The 24849-nt window shown below is 44.1% G+C and overlaps 1 protein-coding gene across 2 annotated transcripts in view; it reads right to left on the bottom strand.

Annotated features, from left to right (window-relative positions):
• NBEAL2 (neurobeachin like 2) overlaps positions 1-24849 on the bottom strand; it is a 122669-nt gene that overhangs the window by 64637 nt on the left and 33183 nt on the right. The window contains exons 4-10 of one of the 2 annotated variants that reach the window (XM_042472582.1): positions 20685-20766; positions 18320-18444; positions 16396-16478; positions 11503-11588; positions 10219-10525; positions 8787-8893; positions 3924-4001 (exon numbers count right to left, since the gene is read on the bottom strand). In XM_042472582.1, the coding sequence (XP_042328516.1) occupies positions 3924-4001; positions 8787-8893; positions 10219-10525; positions 11503-11588; positions 16396-16478; positions 18320-18444; positions 20685-20766 (868 nt within the window). The remainder of the gene's footprint in view (positions 1-3923; positions 4002-8786; positions 8894-10218; positions 10526-11502; positions 11589-16395; positions 16479-18319; positions 18445-20684; positions 20767-24849) is intronic. The other variant, XM_042472583.1, reaches the window with a different exon arrangement.

The following is a 24849-nucleotide window of genomic DNA, read 5'->3' as shown; positions in this document are numbered from 1 at the left end:
ATTGGAAAACCTGATACAGATAACAAATGGGGACACTTGAGACACCTCCATCTCATGCTAACATTATTGCTGCCCCTACAATACTGAATATCTCATGAAATTATTTCATCTGTTTGCTGCATTGATTAGCTCTGTATCAGCTTGGTCCTGATGCAGAAGCAAAGAGAGAGTTGGTGAAGATATGCTAGGAAAAACAAAACACGGTTAACTGGACTATATTTAATGACTCTTGAAAACTATAACTTGCCCGTGTGTGAAATGGCAGATGATGCAAGGCACAGCACCTTAGTGCACTTGCAACTCAGAGACATTTTTCATGCCCAGAATTCCAGTAAAAGATCTAATGTCCATTGACCCTCAGAAAGCAACTGAAAAATGAAGAACTGAAAACCTGTATACAGAATAATAGAACTTTCAAGTGGGAAGGGACCCCAAAGATCAACTAGTCCAAAGATGGAAACCGACAGCTAATATGTCCCTGATCTGTGCTTCTTCAAACTTGGGGCTTTTCCCATTCATCTTTGGCAACTGGAAGCCAAGGAGACAGTGGGATAGAGGATTAATTTTGCCTGTTGATTTGAACTAACCTGCCGGTTAGGCACACACGCCAGCGAAATCCAGCTATAGCCCAAACATCAACAGGGACTCAGCAGCAGGAGTTAGCCGCAAAGTTTTCTCGGCTCGGCAAGGCAGTCACATATCATTAAGTCACTCCAGAGAGGCCAAACTGAATACTTCTTAGCCTTAAAAACCTGCAGCGCTGAGATCACCTTCCTTTTGTTAAGAGATTACCTCTGCTCTTGTGCCTCCTGAGACAGCCTCCCACTGGCTTCTGCCAGGATGCTACTGAACAATATTTTGTTTTGAAAAGGCAGCCAGAGAAGCTAGCCACCAAACTGCAGGATCTGTTTCCCTGGCTTCTGAAACTGGTAATTACCTTCAACTTGCTAATGCTGCCATGGAGCTGAGCCACCACAGCAGTACTGAAAGGAGATCACCTTACAGCTAAGAAGGAAGTTACTGGTAACCAGAGAGCAAACATGAACAAATGTTGTTGTTGTTGTTGTTAGTTGCCCTCGAGTTGACTCCGACTCAGGCGACTCTGTGGATGAGACCTCTCCAAGACCCCCTGTCCCCCATTGCTTTGTTCAGGTCCTGTAGATTCAGGCCCATGACTTCCCTTCTGCTGCCTTCCACTTTTCCTAGCACCATTGCCTTTTCTAATGAGTCTTTCTTTCTCATGATGTGGCTAAAGTACGACAACCTCAATTTGGTCATCTTGGCTTCCCAGGAGATTTCAGGCTTGATCTGTCCAAGGACCCCATTTGTTTGTCTTCTTGGCCGTCCATGGTATCCTCCGCACTCTTCTCCAGCAACACATCTCCAATGAGTTATGGAGTTCTGGGATTTGTAATTGTGTGGGATATTTAGCCTTCTCTGTCAGAGCACTCTGGTACCATAACATGCTACAAATCCCAGGATTCCATGGCAGTTAAAGCGTTGTCAAACTGCATTATTTCTGCAGTACAGACACATGCAGCCTTATAAAATTCCAGGAGTAGCTGTACTAGTTTGTTGCGAAGTGATGAGAGCCCAGCAGTTTCTTAAAGACTAAACATGATCTATTTCATTTTTGAGACTTATGTATCCCATTTGCCACCACAATGATACCCAAAGTGACATGCAGGACAACATAATATAAACCCTTTGGCTGAATGTACTGTAATATAAACTCTTGGACACTTATCTATGAAAGTTCATGACACAATGGTTATGTGAGGTGTTGTTCACTTTGATACCACTTTAACAGCTATGGCTGCATCTTATGGAATCCTGGAATTGGTAGTTTTATGTGGTATTTATCATTCTCTGTCAGAGAGACCTAGAGTCCCACTAAACTATAAATCACAGGATTCCACCAGATGCACTCATGGCTGTGCAATACAGTGCAATAGATGTGTCATATGGATGGGGCCTTAGGCTTTAATGTGCAAGATAATTCTCTTCTTCCTGGTACAAAGCGCTCTGTTGGCTCTAATGTAGCAGCACAAGTGAGGGTAGGGAACATGTGCAAATTGAAACACACTATAAAGAGTGTCTCAGTACTTCAGATTGGAGACACCAAGACATGAAGGAGGAATCCAGGCTAAGAGGAAAATGTGAAGTCAACTGCATTAACTGAGGGCAACCCAACATCATGCGGGATCAAGGTTCGTTTTTTAAAAAAGAAATCTCCACTCTCACCAGTAAAACATTAGCTAACGTGACATTTTCTTGGCAAGCAGAACTGGACAGACCTCAGGAGGCTTCTTCTATTTTTATCAAAACATGTATTCTCTTGCTTCGGAGGTGCATTAAATTGTCTCTCCTCCTTCCTTGTGCTTTGTTTTTGTCACCCAAAGCGTGATTGAGCTTGCTGTCCCACATGTTTAACTTGCTTTTGGAAGAACGAGAACCACCGGACATACCAAGTGGGGCCAGGCTTGTCTACGAGACAATCTTGAGTTGGTGCAGATGTCAAACACCGAGTGTGTAGGATTTCTGAGCTCAACGTCAAGTTAAAATGAAAAGTCACCAAGTCAGAATGCAATTTGAGCCTCCTCGTCTTTCTGTGATGCATTGGGGGAGGTTCACTGACGCCCCAGAAGAGATATTATCCCCATTTGAAGAACTGGACCTATGTTTCTAAAGCTGGCCCAAGAAGCTTAGACCACTCAATCACTGCCTGCAGCTCCAATAAATCCTAGTCCACCATCTGACACTGTGGAAGAGGAGGATCCATGTATCTGATCAAACTGCCACCAAGCCCAAGCATCCTCCTTCCGCAGTGGCCAAAAAGATCTCTCTTGAAAGATCTCCAAAAGTAAGGCATGAAGGTGACACTCTCCTCCTGTTGTTCTTCCTCAGCAGAGGCACACTAGACAAAGAGATCCATGGCTCCCCTATATCATTAACCTTCAAATAAAGATACAGGCAATTTACTATACCCAAGAGAAGCTTAGATCCAAAGCTAGAAAAGGCTATTTTTCTGGGATTACAAGCTTCTGCTAGCCATGGAGCTTGGGGTACTTCTGAGAGTCCTAGGCCCACAAAGTCACTTCTCCAAGCTCTGCTCCAGCCCACACCAAAGAGCAAGATGGGAAAGCCAATGATTCTAGTGAGACCATTTTATGTAGGAAGTTATTCTGCATGGATGTGCCGTCCCTTGAACTCGTCCAAGCTGAGCATTTAGCATGCAAAGGGAAACAAAGAGAAACCGACCAGTGCACTCAGAAAGAAACAGGCAGCAGGGAGAAAGCTAAGAGGACCTCGGGAGGACATCACCACATTGGGAAGACAAGACAAGAGGTGAGCATCAGGCCTTCTAACTCAGCAGTCAGGATGCAGTCAGGGCAACAGAAAGGAGAAGCAGTAGATCACAGGGCTTCATTACATGCGTTACAAGGCTACCACCCTCCTCCACAGCAAAAATACAGGCAGGCAGACACACACAATGGTCACTTCACCATTGGCACAGGGGAGTCTGCAATATTCAGAGGCTGCTTGTATGTGTGTAGAAAAGGCATGCCTTGCACACTGCAGAACCACACACAAGGAAGGAGGTAAAAACTTCTTATCAGTGGCAAACACAACAAACTTGGCCCTTTCTCTGGTCCTCCTGGTATCCCAAAAGTGCCTGGCTTTGGGAACTATTTCCTCTATTGTTCAACCATCCCATTAAATGATCCCACCTTTTAATTCCTGGGATCTACCTGGTGACCTCTCCTATCCCTTTGCAAGTTTCTGAAAACTTTTAAATTTAGTGTGGAGAAATGGATGGGAAGCCTCTTTAGTCTCCTTGCCCTGTTCTCCCTGGCCCAAAGAAAAGCAGACTGCATGCATCCCACGTGCAAACCCAGGATACCACAAGGGGCAAGCAGTACCTGATGGACATTCATCCCAGTCAGCAGCTGTGTGGCAAGATCGCTCCCGGATACTTTGAACTCCCCACTCAAGTAGAGCTGTCAGAAACGGGGTCAGAAAAGCAGCATCATTCAAAAGAAGAAGAGGAGAGACGCACTGAGAGGGAGAAGATGTTAGGTGGAAAGAAGCACCTCCAGGTATAGGATGAAGAAAGGCTGGGACAGGGACAACCAGGGCTATATTGAGCACCACATGAGTTGTTACATCCATGCTTTCCAGAATGGAGAAAAGTTCTTGGCAGATCAAGGACATGTCACCTATCTAGAAATCAGGAATATGTGGAGGGGGATTTAACCCCAGTTTTAGAACTAATTCCCACATTATGCATCTCGCTCACATTCATGCATGGGGACCAATCTATGAACAGTGGAAGAAATGGTCAAAGCCTGGACAGGGTATATGTGACGTCTGCAGAAACTGAGAAAAAGAATAGTACATGGGGCACAGAAATTTATTTCCGGAGAATATCGTCTTCCTTTAAAAGTATCTAGATATAGACAAAAACATACACATATACATGCTCACCAAACTTCTGACTCACCAGATACCCAAAAGTATGTGAACAGTGCTTGGGAAATCCCAAAACCCCAAGGCCTGAGGAACAACATTTCCAGCCATTGGACTTTCATGCAACCCTTGCCAATGCAGTGTATCATTTCTTGTTAACATGCACACACACACACACACATACACTTAAAAAATTGGAACCTTCTACATACACCCTGATCTTGGTAAATGTGGCCTCAGCAATTCTCACATTTATAGCAAGAGCCTATGCCTTTGAACCTGAGCCCAAGCATAATTGTCCAATAAATAAGAATTGACCCTCGCTTCCTAGAAAGGCTGATAGAAATAGAAATCAATAGCCCGGTGGACAAAGCAGTCCCCTGGAAATCTCCCATAGCACAGATATTACACTAAATGCTCAAAAACTATCACAGAAAATAGAAGAAGCCTGGCTACGATTTCAAAGCTGGGTCCTTAAGGAGGATTGTGTCAAAACATCAACAGAGCTCTTTGATGGGAGATTAACACCTCCAGGAGGCTGGTTCCACAGTTAGCCTTGGAAACAGACTGAGCAGGCCTTTTCTTTTCTTGACACTAGCTTGGGGGGTCTGAACCTCCCTGGTAGCAAACTGGCATGCAGGTGAACAAAAACCCACACCAACACTCCTTCCCTTCACCACATGCTCTCTCTCTCTCCCTCTCCTGGGACACCGGTTTGGGGGGGTACCCTATCAGTATTATGCAGCGAACAAAGCCAAAAATCTATGCCAGGAAGAGATTATGCAAATATGACATATTTTTATAATCTATTCCATTTCAGCTAACTATGGGAGATGGAGGAAGAGTCACATAAAGCACTGAAAAAAACTCACTTTGACTGGTGGGGAGGGAGACCTGCCCATCCTACTCCCCCCTGACATTTCCAAGCCAAAGGCTAAGAGAACAAAAATGGAATGGGGCAAAGGGATGATCCAAAACCCGTTCTTCCAAAGATCATCACCATCTCTTCTCTCCCCTGATTTCTGGACAGAGAGGTTGTGCCATATATTGGACACATAGGTATCAGCTCCCCACTCTCCCATGGAAAAGGGATGGGAACAATGAGGTCAATGACAGCAAGAAGGAGAGAGGCAGGAGAAGAAGACTGAAAGACAAGGAATAAAGTCACAGCTTGCTGCCTATGCCTGTTAGCAGAATATCCAAGACTAGAGATATGAATGTTATGTGTCCAGTTAAGGTTGTTGGGCATTCAAAGCCTGAGTAATCCCAGACCTGGCAGAGAAAGTTGGACAAAATTGAGATAATTATCAAAGTGTCCAGTCCAATCTACTCACTGAATTTTCTTCCTCCAAGCTTAAGAGAACCCCTGGGCCAGCGCCAGGCTAGGTGTGTTTATGTGTACGTGGGGCTGCCTTTGCAGAGTGTTTGGAAACTTCAGCTGGTCCAAAGAGTTGCACTCGGGCTGTTAACTGGGGTTGGCTACAGGGACCACACAGCTGCCTTGCTGCAACAGTTCCACTGACTGATGGTCCATTTTCCAAGCACAATTGAAAGTGCTGGTGATGACCTGTAAAACCCTATATGGCTCAGGTCCAGGTTATATGAAGGTCTGTATTCTCCTCTATGAACTTCCCTGTGTTTTGAGATATTGTGAGAAGGCCCTTCTCTCTGTCTCTCTGTTTGGCATTTCATTTACATTTTAAACTAAAATCCAGGATGGATTTCTTTGCCTCACTGACATGGAAGCCAGAAACTGCTTCCCAAGAGAGTCTCCAGATCATTGCCCATGTCAAGTCTAATGCAGGAAGAGCATGGACCGCACCCTCTGGTCCTCTGGGAGGAACTTGTTGCATCCTCAAAAATCGAGGCTTGCGGCAACCTCCCGGAGGGCTTTTTCTGCTGTCGCCCCCAGGCTCTGGAACAACCTGCCAGACGAGATCCGTCAATTAACATCTTTGGACAGCTTCAAAAAGGCTATCAAGACGGATCTCTTCAGGCAGGCCTTCCCAGACTGAAATATCCCGGCCTCAGGATCTCCCCCAGTAATGTCTCCAAAGCCCCCTTTTTCTTTCTTTAGAACTGAAGTTGCAGTGGTTTATTGGTTGGTTTTATTTTGTTTAATTTATTGTTGGTTTAACTAGTTATTGTGGTTTTAAATTAGATATGTAGTTTAATAACTTTTTAAGGGGGGAGGGAAATATATTGTTTTTATGCTGTATGTTATTTTAATGTTGTAAACCGCCCGAATTGGTTCGCCACAGGGCAGTATATAAATAAAAAAATATTATTATTATTATTATTATTATTATTATTATTATTATTATTATTAGGATGTCTTGGATCTCCTGGTACTAGGCCTGCTCTTGAAACATGGGGAGGGGCTGCATCTCCTTGACAAATGCTTTGAGTTTTGAAGATCTCAGATGTCAGCGTCTTTCAGCTAAAAGGACCCCAGTTGGGAGCAGGGCTGTCAGAGATGCCCCTCTACTTGCTGCTGCCAGTCACAAAGGATAATAATGGGGCAGCTCCTGGCTCAGCAGAATGCATATTGACATGCTACCATTTCAAATTAAGCTCCATCAGAAGGAGAAGAGAAAAAACAGCACCGGGTTTGTTTAATACAGGCAGAAAGTTAAAAATAACCATTGAGAGAGGCCAGGCACACAAGATTCCATGGAGCCTCCTGCCTTCGTAATAGAAATAAATCTTTGTTTTATTTATAAACTCTCTAGATTGATTGGGCTTTCAAGAGGTATGGCAAGGAAGACGAGGGAAAACAAGTATGGGACTCAAGCAAAAGCCAAATGCCCCCTTCCTGGTTGGGAACAAGGCCCAAAAAAGCATCCAGGTTGCCAGGCAGTCCACACTCCATCCATGTACTTAGGCCCTGTCTTGATAAAGCCTTTCGTGCAGCCTCACAGAGCAAAGCCTGAACTGGCACTGCTTGTGAAACTCATAAACTCTCCAAGCTTCCTTCATCCCACCACTGAAAGTTTGTTGTTGTTAACTCCCTTTGAGTCAACTTTGGCACATAAAAAACCCTATGAACAAGAGACATTCAAGTCACCCTATCCTGAACCACTCCGCTCAAGTCTTGCAGATTCATGACTGTGGCTTCCCTTATTGAATCTCTCCATCTGGTATAAGGTCTTCCTCTTTTCCTACCACCTTCTACCTTGCCAAGCATTATTGTCTTTTTTAGTGAGACCTTTCTTAGTCATCTTTGCTTCTAGGGAGAGTTCAGATCTGATCTACTCTAGGATCCATTTATTGGTCTCTTTAGCAGTCTATAATTCTTTTCCAGCACCTCTCAAATCAGTTGATTTTCTTCCTATCAGCTCTCACAGCCACACATAGAAATTTGGGGGGGGGGGATGGCATGGGCAATCCTAAGAGCAGTTAAAAAGTTTTCCTGAGCCTGCACTTATGGGCTGATTCACATATGCATGCACACAGTCCATCCAACACTTGGTCACTTGCTGATATATGCTGCCCCCACAATGAAAAAACAATGTGTTTGAGAAGCACAAAATGTCCTGGTGTTTCAGCCAGGACAGTCTCTTAGTGTATGTGAGACTCTTCTTGCTCAATCCAAGTAATGGAAAAACATCACATATTGATGGACTGCAAACTCCAGCAGCCCTAGTCAGAATAGCCAATACTGACAAATCCTAGGAAGTGCAGTGCAAAGACAGCTGGAAGGCAGTGTGCATGAGCATCACAAGAAAAATACCAAAGTACACATGAGGGATTTTCTCTAGGCAATGATGATGGACAACCAGTGGGAATTCCCTCCTACACACAAAGCGGCTGGCGCAGCAAAGTTAGTCTTGTACTGGAAGTCAGGGCTACACATTTACAAATGCATCCTTCACACACAGGTGAGCAAGGGCACTATCAGCCACTGCCTATGAACCAGATGCCCATGGTTTGAAACTCACCCCTGGACTCACTCGGTGACTTTAAGCGAAGCCATTACTTTCTCTTCACTCCCCAGACCCTTGTCTGTAATGCAAACAATGGTATTTTTATCCTGTCCTTTCTTCATAGCACTCAGGGCAGCGAAACCAGGGCATCAAAAATATAGCATTTCAGCAGAACTGCTCAAATTAATTGGACCACTATGGAATATTCAGCCGAGTTAAGTATCTATTGCAAAAGTAGCTGCAGCTTCAGGGCAAAGCACCATCTTAGCTCATAGCAATCATTAACAGAGCAATTTTGAAAAAGAGAGAAGGAATAAAGCTACCCAGGAGACTCAGCTGAACACAACGCTGAGTTCCAATAACAACAGCAGTGCTGCAGTGCTACCATACCTTACTGTTCTGGATCAGTCGGATGATGTGCTCAAAACAGTTGTTGCTGAGAAAGATGGCTTGCAAAACAGGCCGGTCGTCACAATTTAACATTTCAGGAATGGCATCTAAAGATGAGATAGAAGATAGAAGAATTCATTAAATGGCCAGGACCTGCTCATAATATGTTACTAGCCAGGTCATGCTCAAAAGTCTATTGTTTTCTAAATACTACGCTGAAGCATAGCTAAACTGAGGACTGAAGACAGGCAACTGGTTGTTAAAGCACAGTGAAAAGTATAGCAGCAGTACTTGAGAACTTTGCAAGATTTCATAGAATTCCTTCCACTCCCCCAATCATCCTCATCTTTCACAAAATTATACAAGGTCTGATACTATCTGGATGTAGTCCAGAGGTGACTAGAATAGTATGCTCTCCTGGCATACACAAGAGTCTCATAATCCCCTCCCGACATAGCAGTACACACACCAAACACAGAATCCTAGTTATAATACACACATACCCTAGGAAAAGAGATGGTTAGGCATGAAGATGCTACTACTCCCCTGCTTGTTGGCAGAAGAGGAAACACAGCTTTCCTCTTTTCTAGAAGGATTCTTCAGTTTTAACTCTCCTTCTTCTTCTTCAGGTCTCCATCCCAGTTATCTCTAGGTGTTACGAAATCCCTGAGCCTTGGGCATCCTGGGTTTGGCCTGTGTCAGGCCACTATCCCTGACCAAGTAGTTGTGTAGTACAATCTGAGCTGGTCAGGTTGGAATCTCATTGAGTTCAAGCTTTAGCCCTGACAAGAGGCATGTTACACTGCATTGAACCATAAGGGCATAACCATGTTTATCATCATGCGCTTCTTGTTGTACTTCTTGACTCACTTGATTTACAGATCTAAATATATACACATATATATACACATACATACATACATACATACATATGTTAGCAGTCTGCCCTTATTATGCAATTTCACGTAGCATAAAGACAGATGCTCATGATGGCCTCACCTCTGGGGCTAAAGACCACCAACTTTGGCTGTTTGGCTTGGATCTTGTAAGGAAGAACCAAACTGATTCTATTTAAAAAGTCAGGGTTTTCAATCCACACAGTCCTAGCACTACTCAACCCATCTAGCTCAATTCTAGAATAACTAGGAGTCCACCAATGGAATTTCAGGGGCTTCAGCTGAGACTTGTATTTCAAGTTGTTGTTTTAAAAAGGTGAACTACACCTGGGAGTTATAATTCACACACACACCTGCCAACTTTTCCAAGCTCTGGTACTAAGCTTTACCTAAGAACACTCAGCTTCCTGCTGAGCACTGCCATACCAGAATGCACACATTTTCTCATGGAGAAGCTTGAAGAGACAACCAAATTCATTCACCAGTAGCCCCTGAGCTCCACAAACTGGACACCATCCTCTCCTCCTCCTGCTTACCCAGCATGTTCACCCTGAGGTCAATGAGTCTTTCCTCCCAGTGAGGTCCTGGAGAACCTTCCAGCGAGGCCATGGGCTGGTCTGAGTTGAGGACCTTGAAGTAGCTATCCAGGATAGCCCTGATCTCCACTTTGCGTTGGCTGGGGCTGCTGGCATGGAGGATGTGGACCATCCCAACCAAACTCTTCAGCGTCAGTTGCAGCAACTTGGGATCTCTGGGAGCTGTGCTTGCTGGGAAGCACCATCTGCGGAGCATCAGCATGACAACTTCGACAGAGGATGGTGTGACTACCAGGAGAGCATTTTGCTGTTTAGAAAAAACAGGAGCAAAATCAGCCTCCAAAGTAACAGCTAGCTAAAGACATCACGGAGGAAGACATTTCAGGAGAATTCACTGCACATGAACACCAGGGACACCATAAAAAAACACATGCATCCAGTTACACAAGGGTTGGATTGTACTTGTACAAAACATGGGGATACTATGAGAGCTTTGAAGCCTACTTTCTAGTCTCCAGACCCTTCCCCCCCCCCATACTGACAGTGTTCCCCTCCAACAACTACCTTCATCCTTCTCACTTTCTGCCTTCTTATCTCTAAAGAGTACCTGTGGAATAAACCCCTTCATCCTCCAGTTATTCTTTAGCAATAAGAAGGCAGAATGTGAAAGCAGGACTACTCTACAAACCTTCATCTGGTTCAACAGCTGCTCTCTCTGGTCCAAGGAATTGTAGCAAGTGTAGTTCTAGGGAGTAGTTTTTCTTTTGCGGGGACTTTATCATCTAAATAATAACTTTTCTCCAGACAATGTATTAATGGAGCATCAGTGTAGTGCAACGGATGGATGACTGGAACTAAATGGGGAAGACCTGACTTGTTGTTGTTGTTATATTTATTTGTATCCCGCTCTGTTCCCAGACCTGGGAGTGGCGTCACAATATTAAAAGAGCAACACAATTAAAAACAGGGTTCAAATCGCTACCCTGCCACAAGGACCCCTGAGTAGCCTAGGGCAAAGCTGTTACTTCTTGGCTTGTTATGGGAATAAAATTAGATGCCTTCATGGAGAAGGCATGGGATCCAAAGGTAGTAAAGGTGTGCAGGGAAACTAAACACTCAACAATTCACTAGGCCAAAACAGAAACACAAATATTGCCTAATTAGGTCATTATCATCAGACACCAATGGATGATTCCTTCTTTGACTTCTTTTGAATGCTGAGCCTAAATTTCACAAAGCAACAATGCAGAGAGAGCGACAAAGAGGAAACAAGAAAACCCTTGCCTTGGCTCCAGAGATAATGGCCCCAAAGAGATGGATTAGCCGCAGCTGGAGCTCCTCTGGAAGCTGTTCGTCCCCTTTGAAGCACTCTGGAGAAGGGAAAGAAAGAGAGTGATCTAGTCTTGGAATCACGGAGCCAATGGTCAAGCTCAGAAAAGGCAGGTTTTGGATTATAGCTCCTGGATTCCCCAATTCTGCATAGCCAGTATCCATACTGGTTGATGGCTTCTGGGAGCTATAACCCCAAAAGTAACTTTACCAAGCCCTGGACAAGGTACTGTAGAGTGCAGGTGCCTCCATCTTCCTCCGCAGCTAAGACACAAGTAGACAATTCAGTGGGGACATTTCCCTCCACCTCCCAACCAGCCAGTGTAAGCGTTCCTAAACTGGAAGTGGTAAGACATCCATCTCCAGAAATTAGCCCAAACATGGCTGACTTCTGTAGGTTTAGGAAAGGTAGAGAGGGGCAGCTATCCTTCTTCCTCCACCCATATTGCCCCCTTTCACAGCCCTGGACAACAACATGACAGAGCAGATCTATTCACATGTCCACTTGTTTCCATTCACCTTTTTTGCCTGTGTATATGAAACAGATGCACATCCACGTTTTATTTGCCTTGAGCTGATCTGGGGTTGTGTGTGAAAAGTACCCTTTGGTTACAAAAGTGGGGGAGAATGTGAGCCAATGCCCATTCCTTCCACTGCGCAACATCCCCTGAGTTGCCTCACTAAAGTGGTGATGAAATCATTTTAACTGAGAGGGGGAAGGAGAACAGGAAGGCCATCCTGGACCAGAGCTGCATTTCCAGATCTGTCCCTTACAAACCAAACCAGAGTCACCCATCAACCTTGTTGCTCAGACCACCTTTCTAGCAAAGGCTGTCACTTCAAATGCTCTTTCCTATATCAAAAACTTTACCGCATAGTACATAGGATCCACATAGACCAATTTTGTAGGTCTTGGACTCAGCTGGGTTCCCTCCCCCCCAAAAAAAATCCTTTCCTGGGAGGAAAAAGAACAAAAGAAAATCAAGTGGTTCATGTTCTAGTCTCTGTAGCAACAGAAAACAAGCTTGCTCCTTCTTCTACACAACACCCGCTCAGAGATTTAAAGATGGCTATCATATTGCTTCTCAGTCTTCTCTTCTCCTAGCTAAACACACTGAGCTCCCTAAGCTAATCCTCAAGGGCTTGATTTCCAGATCCTTTATTGTCTTGGCTGCCATTCCACCTGAGCTTCAATACCTAACAGTAGGAGAGAGACAGGAGCATAATGCATTTAACTGTCTCTTTCTCCTCCATTCTTCTTTTCCATTGCACATCATGTCTTTGGGATGTGTCAGCCACTGTTTTAAACAGTGCAAGGGTGGAGTTGGGTGGGGGATCAGTGTTTGACCACATGATGTCTTTGTGGACCATATCTTTATGTTCAGGTAGAACGGAAGAGACAGTGCATTGTTTTTCTGGTGGCATTTTGGCCTATTTCCTGCCTTTTGTTTGGCATGGTAGGTTCTGGAGAAGTGACCCAAACTGTTGCGTTTGTGGGCAGTTTGGAGACATTTTGTCTAGGTTCCGGGTGAAAAGTCACCTGAAAACTGGTTTTTAAATGGAGGAGTCACAAGAGGGTTTTGAAATCATGATTTGGGGCTGCACTTTCCTGACCAGTATTTTAAATTGAGAACCACACTGAGCATTTTTGTAGGAAAGCAGAATATTAACACAAACGCAACAGTTGAGTGGATATAGCATGATAAGCAAAGGGTGACAGATTCCCCCTGGAACTTGGAAAGGTTACCTTTTCAAACGACAACTTCAAAAATCCTTGAGTCAACCCATCCAGTGCAATCGCACGGCTGTGTTTCTGAGTATCAAAACTGATGCAGCTGCACTCGAAATAGCCCACAGAAAGCCCCCACTTGCACAAAAATCCTTTTTTTAAATGCAACCAATTCTAGTGTTAGCACCTGGCACGAAAAGTCCCTAAAACTCCCATGGATATTTTTGTTAAAATCTTCAACGTTTTCTGTACAGTAAATCTATTCCTCTTAACTAATTTTGTGTTTCTCTTTCTCTCTCAATAGATATAATAGATATATTTAAAAAGAGTAACTTGCATTCCTAACTGCACAGATTTCTCTTCTCACGGAGCTTAGCCTAGCATTTATTGACTGTGAGCCATTCAATATCCCAGAGGATAAATATAAAGCCACAGAAGAGATAAATCAAATTTAGATTGGTGGGCTAAGGCTGAGATAATGGCCCTTTAAAGCCTGGAATCGCAGCAAAATTACATCTCCCCTTTGCTTTCTTTATAATTTAGTCATCCAGAGTTGCTCTGGTAACCTAGCCAAGGATATTTTGTCTTTCAATTTACACTGACCCTCCTTAAAGCTGCTATGTGGATCTAATAAATATCTTGGCAGGGGAAGAAGTTGGCTGAAAGTGACAACGTACAACAGCAGGGACACTGCGTCTAAGGACAAAATAAAATTAAAAAGCCCCTGAGTGTTGATTAATTGCCCTTTAATCGCCCTCCTCTTTTTTGCTGGCAATCATCAGAGGTTGTCTTGCAGGACTTTCAAAAGCAGGCTTACAAGGAAGATTATGAATTGGAAAAAGCAGGTTGTGGTCCTTTGTGGAGAAGTTAATTGGAACTTTCTTTATCTCAAGTACAAAAAATAGTATGCCCTACTATAAAAAGGTAGGCAGATGGGGAAATTACATGGTCTACTCTTTCTCTAGAGCCCAGAGTTCTGCAAAATGAAACAAGATGCCAAGCAGTGGTCTGAGGCCCAAAGTTAACAGTTTTGTTAACTCCTCCGGAGTCAACCCTGACTCATAGCGACCCTGTAGATGAGACATCTCCACGACTCCCTGGCCTCCACTACTCTGCTTAGGTCCCATAAATTCATACATGTGACCTCCTTCATAGAGTCCACCTATCTAGCTCCCAGTCTTCCTCTCTTTCTACATCCCTTCACCTTCCTAGCATTGCTGTGTTTTCTAATAAGTCATGCCTTCCCATGATGAGGCCAAAATAGAATCATAGAATCATAGAGTTTTAAGAGACTGCAAGGGCCATCCAGTCCAACCCCATTCTGCCATGCAAGAAATCTCATTGAAAGCATCCCTGACAGATGGCCATCCAGCCTCTGTTTAAAGACCTCCGAGGAAGGAGACCCCACTACACTTTGAGGAAGAAGTGTGTTCCACTGTCGAACAGCCCTTACTGTCAGGACATTCCTCCTAATGTTGAGGTAGAACCTCTTTTTGTGCAGCTTGCATCCATTGTTCCAGGTCCTGTTCTCTGGAGCAGCAGAAAACAAGCTCACTCCCTCCTCAATATGACATCCCTTCAAATATTTAAGCAGGGCTATCATATCACCTCTTAACCTTCTCTTCTCCAGGCTAAACATCCCCAGCTCCCTGAGTCGTTCCTCATAGGACATGATTTCCAGACCCTTCACCATTTTGGTTGCCCTCCTCTGGACATGCTCCATCTTCTCCACATCCTTTTTGAATTGGGGTGCCCAGAACTGGACACAATATTTCAGGTAAGGCCTGACCAGAGCAGCATAGAGTGCAACTATTACTTCCCTTGATCCAGACACTATACTTCTATTGATGCAGCCTAAAATCGCATTGGCCTTGTTAGCTGCCGCATCGCACTGTTGACTCATGTTCAACTTGTGGTCCACTTGGACTCCCAGATCCATTTCACACGTATACAATACAACAGCCTCAGTTTGATCATCTTGGCTTCCAAAAAGATTTCAGGTGTGGTCTGTTCAGGGTTTGTCTTTATGGCCATCCACAGTGTACTCAGTACTCTTCTCCAGCACCACATCTCAAATGGGTTTTCCTTTTATCCGATTTCTTTACTGTCCAGCTCTCACATCCATACATGGTGACAGGGAATACAATGGCTTCAACAATTCTAACTTTAGTGCCCAGGTGTATATCTCTACATTTTCAGCTTCCCATTCCTAGTCTTCTTATTTCTTGACTGCAGTCATCATTCTAATCAATGTTTCACTCTAGGTACAGGGACTCTAAAAAATTAGGGCACAGGGTCTTAAGCTTAGCTGGGAATTTGCAGTCCTTCTCTGTTTGGATTCATAATCCAATTGCTAAAACATTTACCCCTCGTCCATCGCACCTAAGCTTCTCACTTTCGGCATCAAACTGACATCACAATTATCTAGGTACCTGTTTGGGAGTAAACCCCACTGAATACAGAGGGACTATTTCTGAGTAAACATGCCTGGGATTGCATTATTTGGACAGAAAGGAAGGCGATGTTGCTACTGTTAAAAAGCACTGTGATTTCCCTATATGTTGACATCTTCTTAGAGATTTAACAGTAGTCCAGACTTGGGGAGTTGGGGATGTTTAGCCTGGAGAAGAGAAGGTTAAGAGGTGATATGATAGCCCTGTTTAAATATCTGAAGGGGTGTTATATTGAAGATGGAGCAAGCTTGTTTTCTGCTGATCCAGAGATAGGACATGGAGCAATGGGATCAAACTACAGGAAAAAAGATTCCATATAAACATTAGGAAGATCCACCTGCTCCCCATGTTTTGGCAGACTGTGCCATCCCTGAGAGAGTTCCAGGGCAAAAAAAATAATAGTCCTTCATCCACTAAGGTTGCTCATCTCTGGGCTTTGGTTTGCATTTTGTCACCTATGGAAGCTTGCACAGCTGAAAGGAGAACACCATAAAACCTCATGGGTTGTACTGGAACACACATTTGGGAAGCCATTTCATAACAGGAGAGAATGACACTTTGATCATAGAGATCGACACAGAGTCAGTAACAGGAATACTGATTTTTTCGAAAAGAGAAGCCCAGAAAGGCAAAAGGGATAGGGGAAACTGACCCTCCAGCATTTACCTTGGAAAAAAGAGTTGAACTCTTGAGGCAGCACAGCTGGTGCAAACTTGTATTTGCTCTTCTCTTTCATGCTGATGATCTCCCTATGAGAGGCAAGGAGGACAGGAGAGCGTGAGAGAGGCTTCATACATGATCTCATGGTGGATGTAAGCCAAGCATGAGTCCCTGTGATAAATGGTCCTGTGGTCAATGGCCACAGCTGTGACTATTCCACATTTGTGCAATCGGAGTCCACCAGGATGGAGTTTAGCAGCTGGCACACAGTTCAAGCTCTGGAATCATGCACCAGACTCCCCCTACCCTCTGGCTAGTTTCTAGACCTTGCTTACAGTCATCCTTTTTACTGATTTCCCAGGAAAATCAGCACAATTTATAAATGAATGGCCTATCAGAGCACCTTTCACACTGTTAGCGGATGGCCAAAGTGAGGCCTTTTGTTATGTGTTCCGCACAAGAGCTTCCTAGCATTCAAATAGCCTCTTCTCTCTCATCAGGGATCAAAGAAGCAATTTGTGACTTCGATGGGAAACTCCCAGGAATAACATTTCCTTTTCACACTGATATTTGTTTGTTGTTTTTTGACATTAGTTAGGTTTGAGTTGTGGGGACCCTATGAATGAGAGACCTCCAAGAGCCCTGGTCATCAACAGCCCTTGCTCAGGTCTTGCAAAGACAGGGCAGCCGTGGCTTTTTTGATGCAACTTGACACGGGTGTGCAAAGTACATTTATTGGTTTCAAACAATAAGAGCATCTTCTTAACTTAGGCACTGTCTTTTTAAGATGAGGGACACACAGTAGGTAGGCAAAGTGTGCTGCAATGTAAGATTCCCATTGAACCCTGAGAATTCCTCTAAGAAGTTGAGGAATATGACACCACTTTACTTTTAAAGCCCAAACACCAACATGAATCTTGTGGTCAATTTCAAGGGGACCATGAAAGGTATAATGCCAACTGTGCTGTAATACTGCCCTTTAACAGAAGAATCAAAGGGAAATTTGGTAGGTAAAAGCCAACTTAATTCTCTTTTTAAACATATAAACCATTCCTGTACCAAGCTCAGTCCTATGTTAGCCAAGATGAGTGCTACCCACTTGAAGTCAGTTTAATAAAATGCAAATTGCTCAGATTGTGTGGGAGCACAGCTGTTTAAAACCTCAAGAATTCCTTCAAGACTAAACATTTACTGTACATGCTCATGTAAAAGTCTAGAAATTTTAATCAAAAAATTGACCCCAAAAAGCTGGGCCGACTTATCCACGGGTCAATGTAAGTTTCGTATTTTAGCTCTTCCCTTTCTCTGAATAGAGTGGCAAAAGGTAAGAGCTTAGTCCATCCCAGGAGCATCCAAAAGGAGCATCAACCCACTCTATTCTTTCCACCTTGATGCTGCATCTGGCCTTTTTGCTTGCTTCTGCTTCCTTGGGGAAATGGCAATGGTGGCACCTCTTTGGTGTTTCTTCTCAAAGGACTGCCGAGAGGAATCGGGCTTAGAAGAATCTGAGTAAGACAGTAAACTTTGTCCTTTACATCCTTTGCTACATGCCCCTAAGTTTTATCCTCGACTTATCCACGAGTCGTATCAAAATCCATAATTTTGGCCCCTAAACTTATACGTGAGGTCGACTTATAATAGAGTATATATGGTAAATGTTGTTCTTTGGTTCTGCGGCATAGCCAAGGGCGGCGGGGGAGACACTCACATGCAATTTAATTAGTCATACAGATGAATACAATGGCATTTTTCATTGGGAACAGAATTCGCTTAAGAGTTCTAAGCAACATCAAGCAAGCATCTTCATGCCCCTCTCCAGTGGCAAAGGATTTGAAAGGTAAAGCCCGCTGAACCCAGGGCAGATCCAGTGAACGGCTATCATGGCTAGGTTTTATCATGGGATGGGAGCAAATGTGAGGAACAGACTCACCCGCTCAGCTGCCTCCTCCAAGTCTGGTACGGATCAAAGAGGCATTCGTAGAGATGCAGCGCATAGAGAGTCACCTTCTCCAGATGACTCTTGTAAGGCAAATGCTGCCCCTGGCTGTTCTTCAGCTGCCAAGGACACCAAAAGCCTAGTTAATCAGCAGATTGAGGTTTCTTGATGTGTATGTGTTTCTTAACACACACAAAAATTGAAAGCTCCCCCACCCCTAACCAAACAGCTACTTGAAATATATTCATGTCATTAAGTGTGCTTTGAAGATAGGAAAAGCCGGGATAAACCACTGGCGCTCATTCACTTCATTTGATAACAAGGACACTTTTGAGTCTAGGGGAAACGGAGGAGGAAGGAGAGGGGAGAAACAGAACATGAACGTGACTGTAACAAAAAAGAAAGATTTTTGGAAGGTCACCTTTGGGGATTTGTTTTATACACTGCAACAATGGTCATGGCAGGGGAAAAGAAAAAGTATGCGGCAGGGCTGAGCACATTGCTGGTCCACATGGATTCTTTTCTGTACTGTTTCAGTGCACAGTAATGCACAGGCTAGCTCCAATCCAGGAAATATAAGCCTGCAGTAGACTCAGAAAACCTTTATTCAATAAGCAGAATAGATCACAGTGCATAGTTGTTGTCAGGACTGAAAAGTTTTTCCCCACTATCCAGCATACAGTACTTAAGAGTTCAAACAGTTCACCTGTTACAAAAGCATTTATCCCATTTGTCAGTAACTCCAAACACGTTCTATTCCCAGGTCTCACCCCTCTTCCCCCCACTCCAAGGTACAGCTTCCCACAAGAACAACTTTACTGATTTACAGCTCATACTTCCTTCCCACTCATCTGCTCATTATCCCAGGCTGCAACTGATACTCGAGAGCCAGCATGGTGTAGTGGTTCTTGCCTTTGACTATGGCTTTGGAGACCAGGGTTCAAATCCCTGCTCTGCTATGGAAACCCCTTTGGATGACCTTGGGTAAGTCACACTCTCTCAGCCTCAGAGGGAGGCAAAGGCAAACCCTCTGAACAAATCTTGCCAAGAAAATCCCAGGGTAAGATCACCATAGATTGGAAATCACTTGAGAGCACACAACAACAAGAAGAGATCCGAAGGGCCACCCAGTCCAACTCCCTCCCATGCAGGAAGACATAATAGAAGCACTCCCGACAGACAGCCCCAGTCCTGTTTAACAATCTCCAAAGACAGAGACTCTACCACCCTTTAAGGCAGCATTTGCCACTGTCAAACAGCTCTTACAATCAGGAAGTTCTTCCTAATGTTTACATGGAACCTCTTTTCCTGTAGCTTCCAACCATTGTTCTGGGTCCTATTCTCTGGAGCAGCAGAAAACAAGGTTTCTCCATCTTCAACATGACATTGTTTCAAATAGTTAAACATGGCTATCATGTCATGCATCCTTCCACTATTTTTATCACCCTCCTCTGGATACGCTCCAGCTTCTGAACATCCTTTCTGAATTGTGGTGCCCAGAACAGGACACAATAAAGCCAGGTGACTATGGTCTCATCAAAGCAAAATATAGAGTAGGGCTATTATTTCTATCAATCTAGTAAACACTATATTCCTACTAATGCAGCCTAGAATTGCACTGGCTTTCTTAGCTGCCACATCACATTGCTGACTCACGTTCAGGCTGTGGTTCACTCAGACTCCTAGGTCCCTTTTGCATGTACTGCCATCAAGCCAGGTGTCACCCATCCTATATCTGTGTATTTCATTTTGAACTGAACAGATAAGTACATCCCCTTCTTTAGGGTCTCCTGACTCAATGGGTCTAACCAATACATCATGAGGTTTACACTGGCAGTCGCTGGCCTGTCCAATGCCTCCCCACCAACACCTCAAACTCTGCCCAAGCTTTGGTCTCTTCCTCTGTATCATATCTATTAGATCTCCAGCTACCTTTGGGCAGGGTGAGAGAAACTGCAATGGGTCCCGAGGTCAGTTTTCTGCCCTGGTGGGTTGACAAAAAAAATGAAATGGAAAAAGACACCCAAAACAAAGGAGTAGGAAGGAAATGCCCAATTTTGCAAAACTGGTATATTTTGACATTAAAGAGAATTGGGAATGGGTGCGTGTGACCTATTTAAAAGGTAAATGGCCACTATTTGAGGCTTCCAGGAGTGGCAGTTCACTCTCTGAGTCTGGGGGAACTGAAGGCAGAAAAACACTGAGGAGTCCGGATGTGGTCCCAACACAACCCATCCCTTCTGGAAAGGCTCAGAGATGAACAAATGAGCACCTCTCTTCCAACTCTTTGCTACTCCATCACTGCTAGGAATGTGAAGCATGCAGCCCGTCTACACAGGCGTGGGAAGTTTGTACTAACCTTGTTTGAACAAGCAGAGAGCAAATTGATCAGCTCACGAACAAACGCCGGGGGCCGGTCAGCTTGGACGTTTTCTAGATTCCTGCAAAGAAGAAGAAGAAGGGAGAGACACAGCAATGAGAAAGAGTCTCCCTTTGAAGCAATTGTCAGAAGGGGTGGGGGAAAGGCAGGCACAAGGTCCTTTGTCACTTGCAAGACAGAGGCCCAAGATGGTTAATTTCTTGACATGAATAGCAATGTATCACAAAAGAAAAGATAATGGTGATATTTATTATGTATGAAGGAGCTTAGTACTAGCCATTTTTACCATAATGAACTCGGTGAGGGCTGGATCAGAGTAGGTAAAGAGGAGGGGCAGCCGCTGTCCTGTCATCCTTCAGAAGCAGAAATTTGCATATAAATGAGTTCCTGAATGTGGAGACAGGGCATAAAAATTCCTGGCTATTTCAGCTTCAAGTGAGAAAGGAGCTGTTCTAGCCATCAAGGTTTTGGAGAAGCACTAATGCGTTTCTTGCAAACTACTTGCGAAGTGTCCTCCAGTAATCTGAAGATGAGAGCTGTCCATTGGCACAGTCTGAGTCTCTCTTTTCCAGAATTCCAAAATCCAAAATATTCCAAAATTGTCCACATGCCTGGCAGAGCAAGTGACACTTTTGCTTTCTGATGATTCAATGTGCACAATGTGCATTTGTTTCATATACAAAATTATTTTCAAAAAATTGTATAAATATTTTACATCCAACAGGCTGAATCTCCCTCGTCTGGAACTCCAAAATCTGAAATACTACAAAATCATCCACATGGGACAGTGGCTGGGACAGTGGCACTTTTGCTTTCTGATGGTTCAGCATACACAAATTTTGTTTCATCCAGACATTTATTAAGCATATTGAGTGCAAAATTACTTTCAGGCTCTGTGTATAAAGTACATACGATTCATGTTTAGATGTGGGTCCCATCTCGGAGATAACTCATTATGTAGAGTTATAATATTCCAAAATTTGAAAAAATTCCCAAATCCAAAGCACTTCTGGTCCCAAATATTTTGGATAAAGGAGACCCAACCAGTACTTCAGCTACATTCTCAGTGCAATGCCCTCCAACATTTTAAATTTTTGTTCCATCTAAAAATTTGGCTGAAGATTATGAAGAACCTGAAAGTTCGCATAAAACCTAAAAATCTTAATCAAGGTATTTATCAACCTCAGGTTTCCCTTTTTACTTGCAGACCGCATGGCTACTTCTCTGTTTTTGTTTGATGTGAAATAGGTTCATGCAAGATTAAGCCTGTCAAAAATGAGCAAGTCAATTTCTCCATGGGCTCAGCCTGCTTCTCAAGGGAAATTATTTGACTGTGTGTATTAATATCATTGACAAACACACCCATGGAAGACAAATTGGTACAGCAAGCAAGATGCTATATTAAGTACAAGTTCAGTGCATCTAGCATTATGAAAATGCACAAAATTAGAAAATTATTAGTGTTACTTTACCAATAAAAAAAAGATGGGGCAGGTTAGAATATAATCTCTCTCTCCAACCTCTCTCCAAACAGCAACCAATTAATAATACTTAAGCTTAATAAGGAAACTATTCAAAATCCCCCCAAGAAAATCCCCTGCCATGCCAGCCTGAAAATTCCCACCCTTGAATTTCAGAAACACCCAACTGGCCCACCTGCTTTTCTCGCACACAGGGAATTCCCCAGTGGCTCAATTCAATGCTTTCCTCCGCCTCAACACACTGTTTTCCATGATTTCTTAGCCAAGGAAACCTCAATCGTCCTAGGTTTGCCAACTTTTCTCTGGCAGGGTCACAATACCTTTAAGAGTAGCTTTACAAGCAATAATCCAGCAAATGATGTTCAGCCCACCAGAAAAGGTTGCTGAAGCCTGGTGAGAACCCCTCATGGGCAAAGCTTAACTACCAAAATTGTGTGGTGGGCTGAGTAAACCTTTCATCCATATTTCATCCTTCTGCAACCTCCAATTCATTCCATTAACTCCAAAATAGAGGTGTGCACACCCCACGTATCTTGCTGTTATGTGCCTTCACATCTTTCCAAAGTGATGCTGACGATAAGATGGGTTTTTCTTGGCAAGATTTCTTCAGAGGGTGGTTGCAATGCCTTTCCTCTGGAGGCTGAGAGAGTGTGACTTGCCCAAAGTCACCCAGTGAGTTTCTGTGAGTGGCCGGGGATTTGAACCCTGGTTTCCAGAGTCCTAGTCCAATGTTCAAACCACTACACCACACTGGCTCTTCCATCTCATAATAAAATGCACAAATTTGATCAGAAATATGGGAAATTGTGCCACATATCTGTTTATGTTGCTAATTTTGTGTGCCTTGAAATCATTTCCGACTTATGGCTACCCAAAGGCGACCCTATCATCACGTTTTCTTGGCAAATTTCTTCAGAGGGGGTTTCCTATGGCTATCCTCTGAGGCTGAGAGAGTGTACTTGCCCACAGTCACCCAATGGGTTTCATGGCTGAACTGGGATTCAAACCCTGGTCTCCATAGTCATAGTACAGTACTCAAACCACTATGCCACGTGCTTCCACAAAACTAACCCTTGCCATGGGGAGCCCCTGAACCTGCTTCTGGACTGCCCTTCCAGGGGAAAGGGGTGAACTGTTTCTCCTGGATCCATTCAGGAGTGACCCCAACAGCCTGAGTATTTCTGTTGCAACAGTTCGGAGCAGGCAGGAACCTCAGTCTAGCTTGGAAAAGCATAGAGGGGAAGTGAATCTGTTTCTTCACTTCACACCACATAGTTTCCCATGTACCTCCAGGAAGATTTGGGGAGGGAAAAGGAAGAGACACAACTGGTCATCACCCCAGCCTTTTCTGGGAAACCTTTAGCGAAGCCTCCTCCTTCTGAACAAACAAGCTGTAGCTTTTTGGCATCACCACACAGTTGTCTCTGTATCCGTGGCACAGTTCCAGACAGCGGACCCTCTGTGCCACTCCAGCAAATGGGATTTTTTTCTTGCTGTGTGTACCAGGAGAGTATGTGCATCTGGGGCGGAGGCAAAGGGCATCCTAGGGGAGAATTTTCCAAAAGAGGCAGGCAGGCACCCCCCTCCCCTGGTCTCCAGTCTTGCTTTAGCGGCTTCCTGACCACATCATTAATAAGGGCTATTCCTGCCAGACTTCTCCCCACCCCCAGCATCCACAATTTCAATTTTAGGCCCTCGTGGTGGTTGGTAACTGTGCGAGAGAAGCAATTATCAGCCAGGGCCTTATCTCTCACTCACAGACCACAGGCCTCACAGGAAGCAAGCGAGAACAAGGCTTTTTCCTGCTCCATCAGTGGTCCAAGAATAACTCTCTCTATGTGTATATGTGTATGTGTGTTAAAGGGCCCCAAGGAACCATGCTGACACCATCTCGGTGTTTCAGATGGACGGAGGTGATGGTCACCGTGCGTGTATGGTTGGAGAAAGGAAAAGAGAGCTGAATAGCAAAATGACAGGCTTATTGGCATGGTGATGAGAGAGCCGTCCAGGCTTTTCAAAGCCTGTCCGGTGGCCAAAAGTGGCAAGAAGCCAGAAATGATCAATTAGGGGCTGTGGAGAGAGCTGGACAGTGTGACTCTTGTTTCATGGCCCCAACTTCCCCAAGAGGAGGAGAGAGAGAGAGGAAAGGGCAAACAGGGTCAGTGTATGTTTGGGACCCACCGGCGTCACCTTTGAGGTTTGGTTTGCAAGTTTTGCAGGACTGGGAGCAATGAGCAGGATGGAGGCACAAGGGCAACGTGGCTCAGGCCTCTCAGTGTCCAGCGTAGCTCTCTGTTAGCAGTCATCCAACAATCAGTCCCATTTTAAGAGAAAAGACAGAATATAAATCAAATAAATGATAATACATAAACACACCCCACATCTTACTGATTTTAAAAGAGGGCAACAGCTCAGGGATTCAGAACAGAAGCGGGCAGCTGGGGAATTCTGGAGAGCTACTATACAAAAAAAATATTGGAATTTGTAAGCTCTATTAATAATAATGCCCAAGGAGGATCTATACAAATTCAGCCTAGACGATGGGGAAATCGGAAGAGGAAAAGAGTTCCTATACCTTGGAGTAAACATGGATCAGAACTAGGGTTGCCATAATGGAGGACCTCCGAACCGGGACAAATGTAGGACCAGGTTTGAAAATGTAG

This window comes from Sceloporus undulatus, chromosome 6, assembly GCF_019175285.1.
Source record: "Sceloporus undulatus isolate JIND9_A2432 ecotype Alabama chromosome 6, SceUnd_v1.1, whole genome shotgun sequence".
Taxonomy (NCBI): domain Eukaryota; kingdom Metazoa; phylum Chordata; class Lepidosauria; order Squamata; family Phrynosomatidae; genus Sceloporus; species Sceloporus undulatus.
Note: the sequence above shows the minus strand (reverse complement) of the source record. Positions and strands in the feature narration are given on the sequence as shown.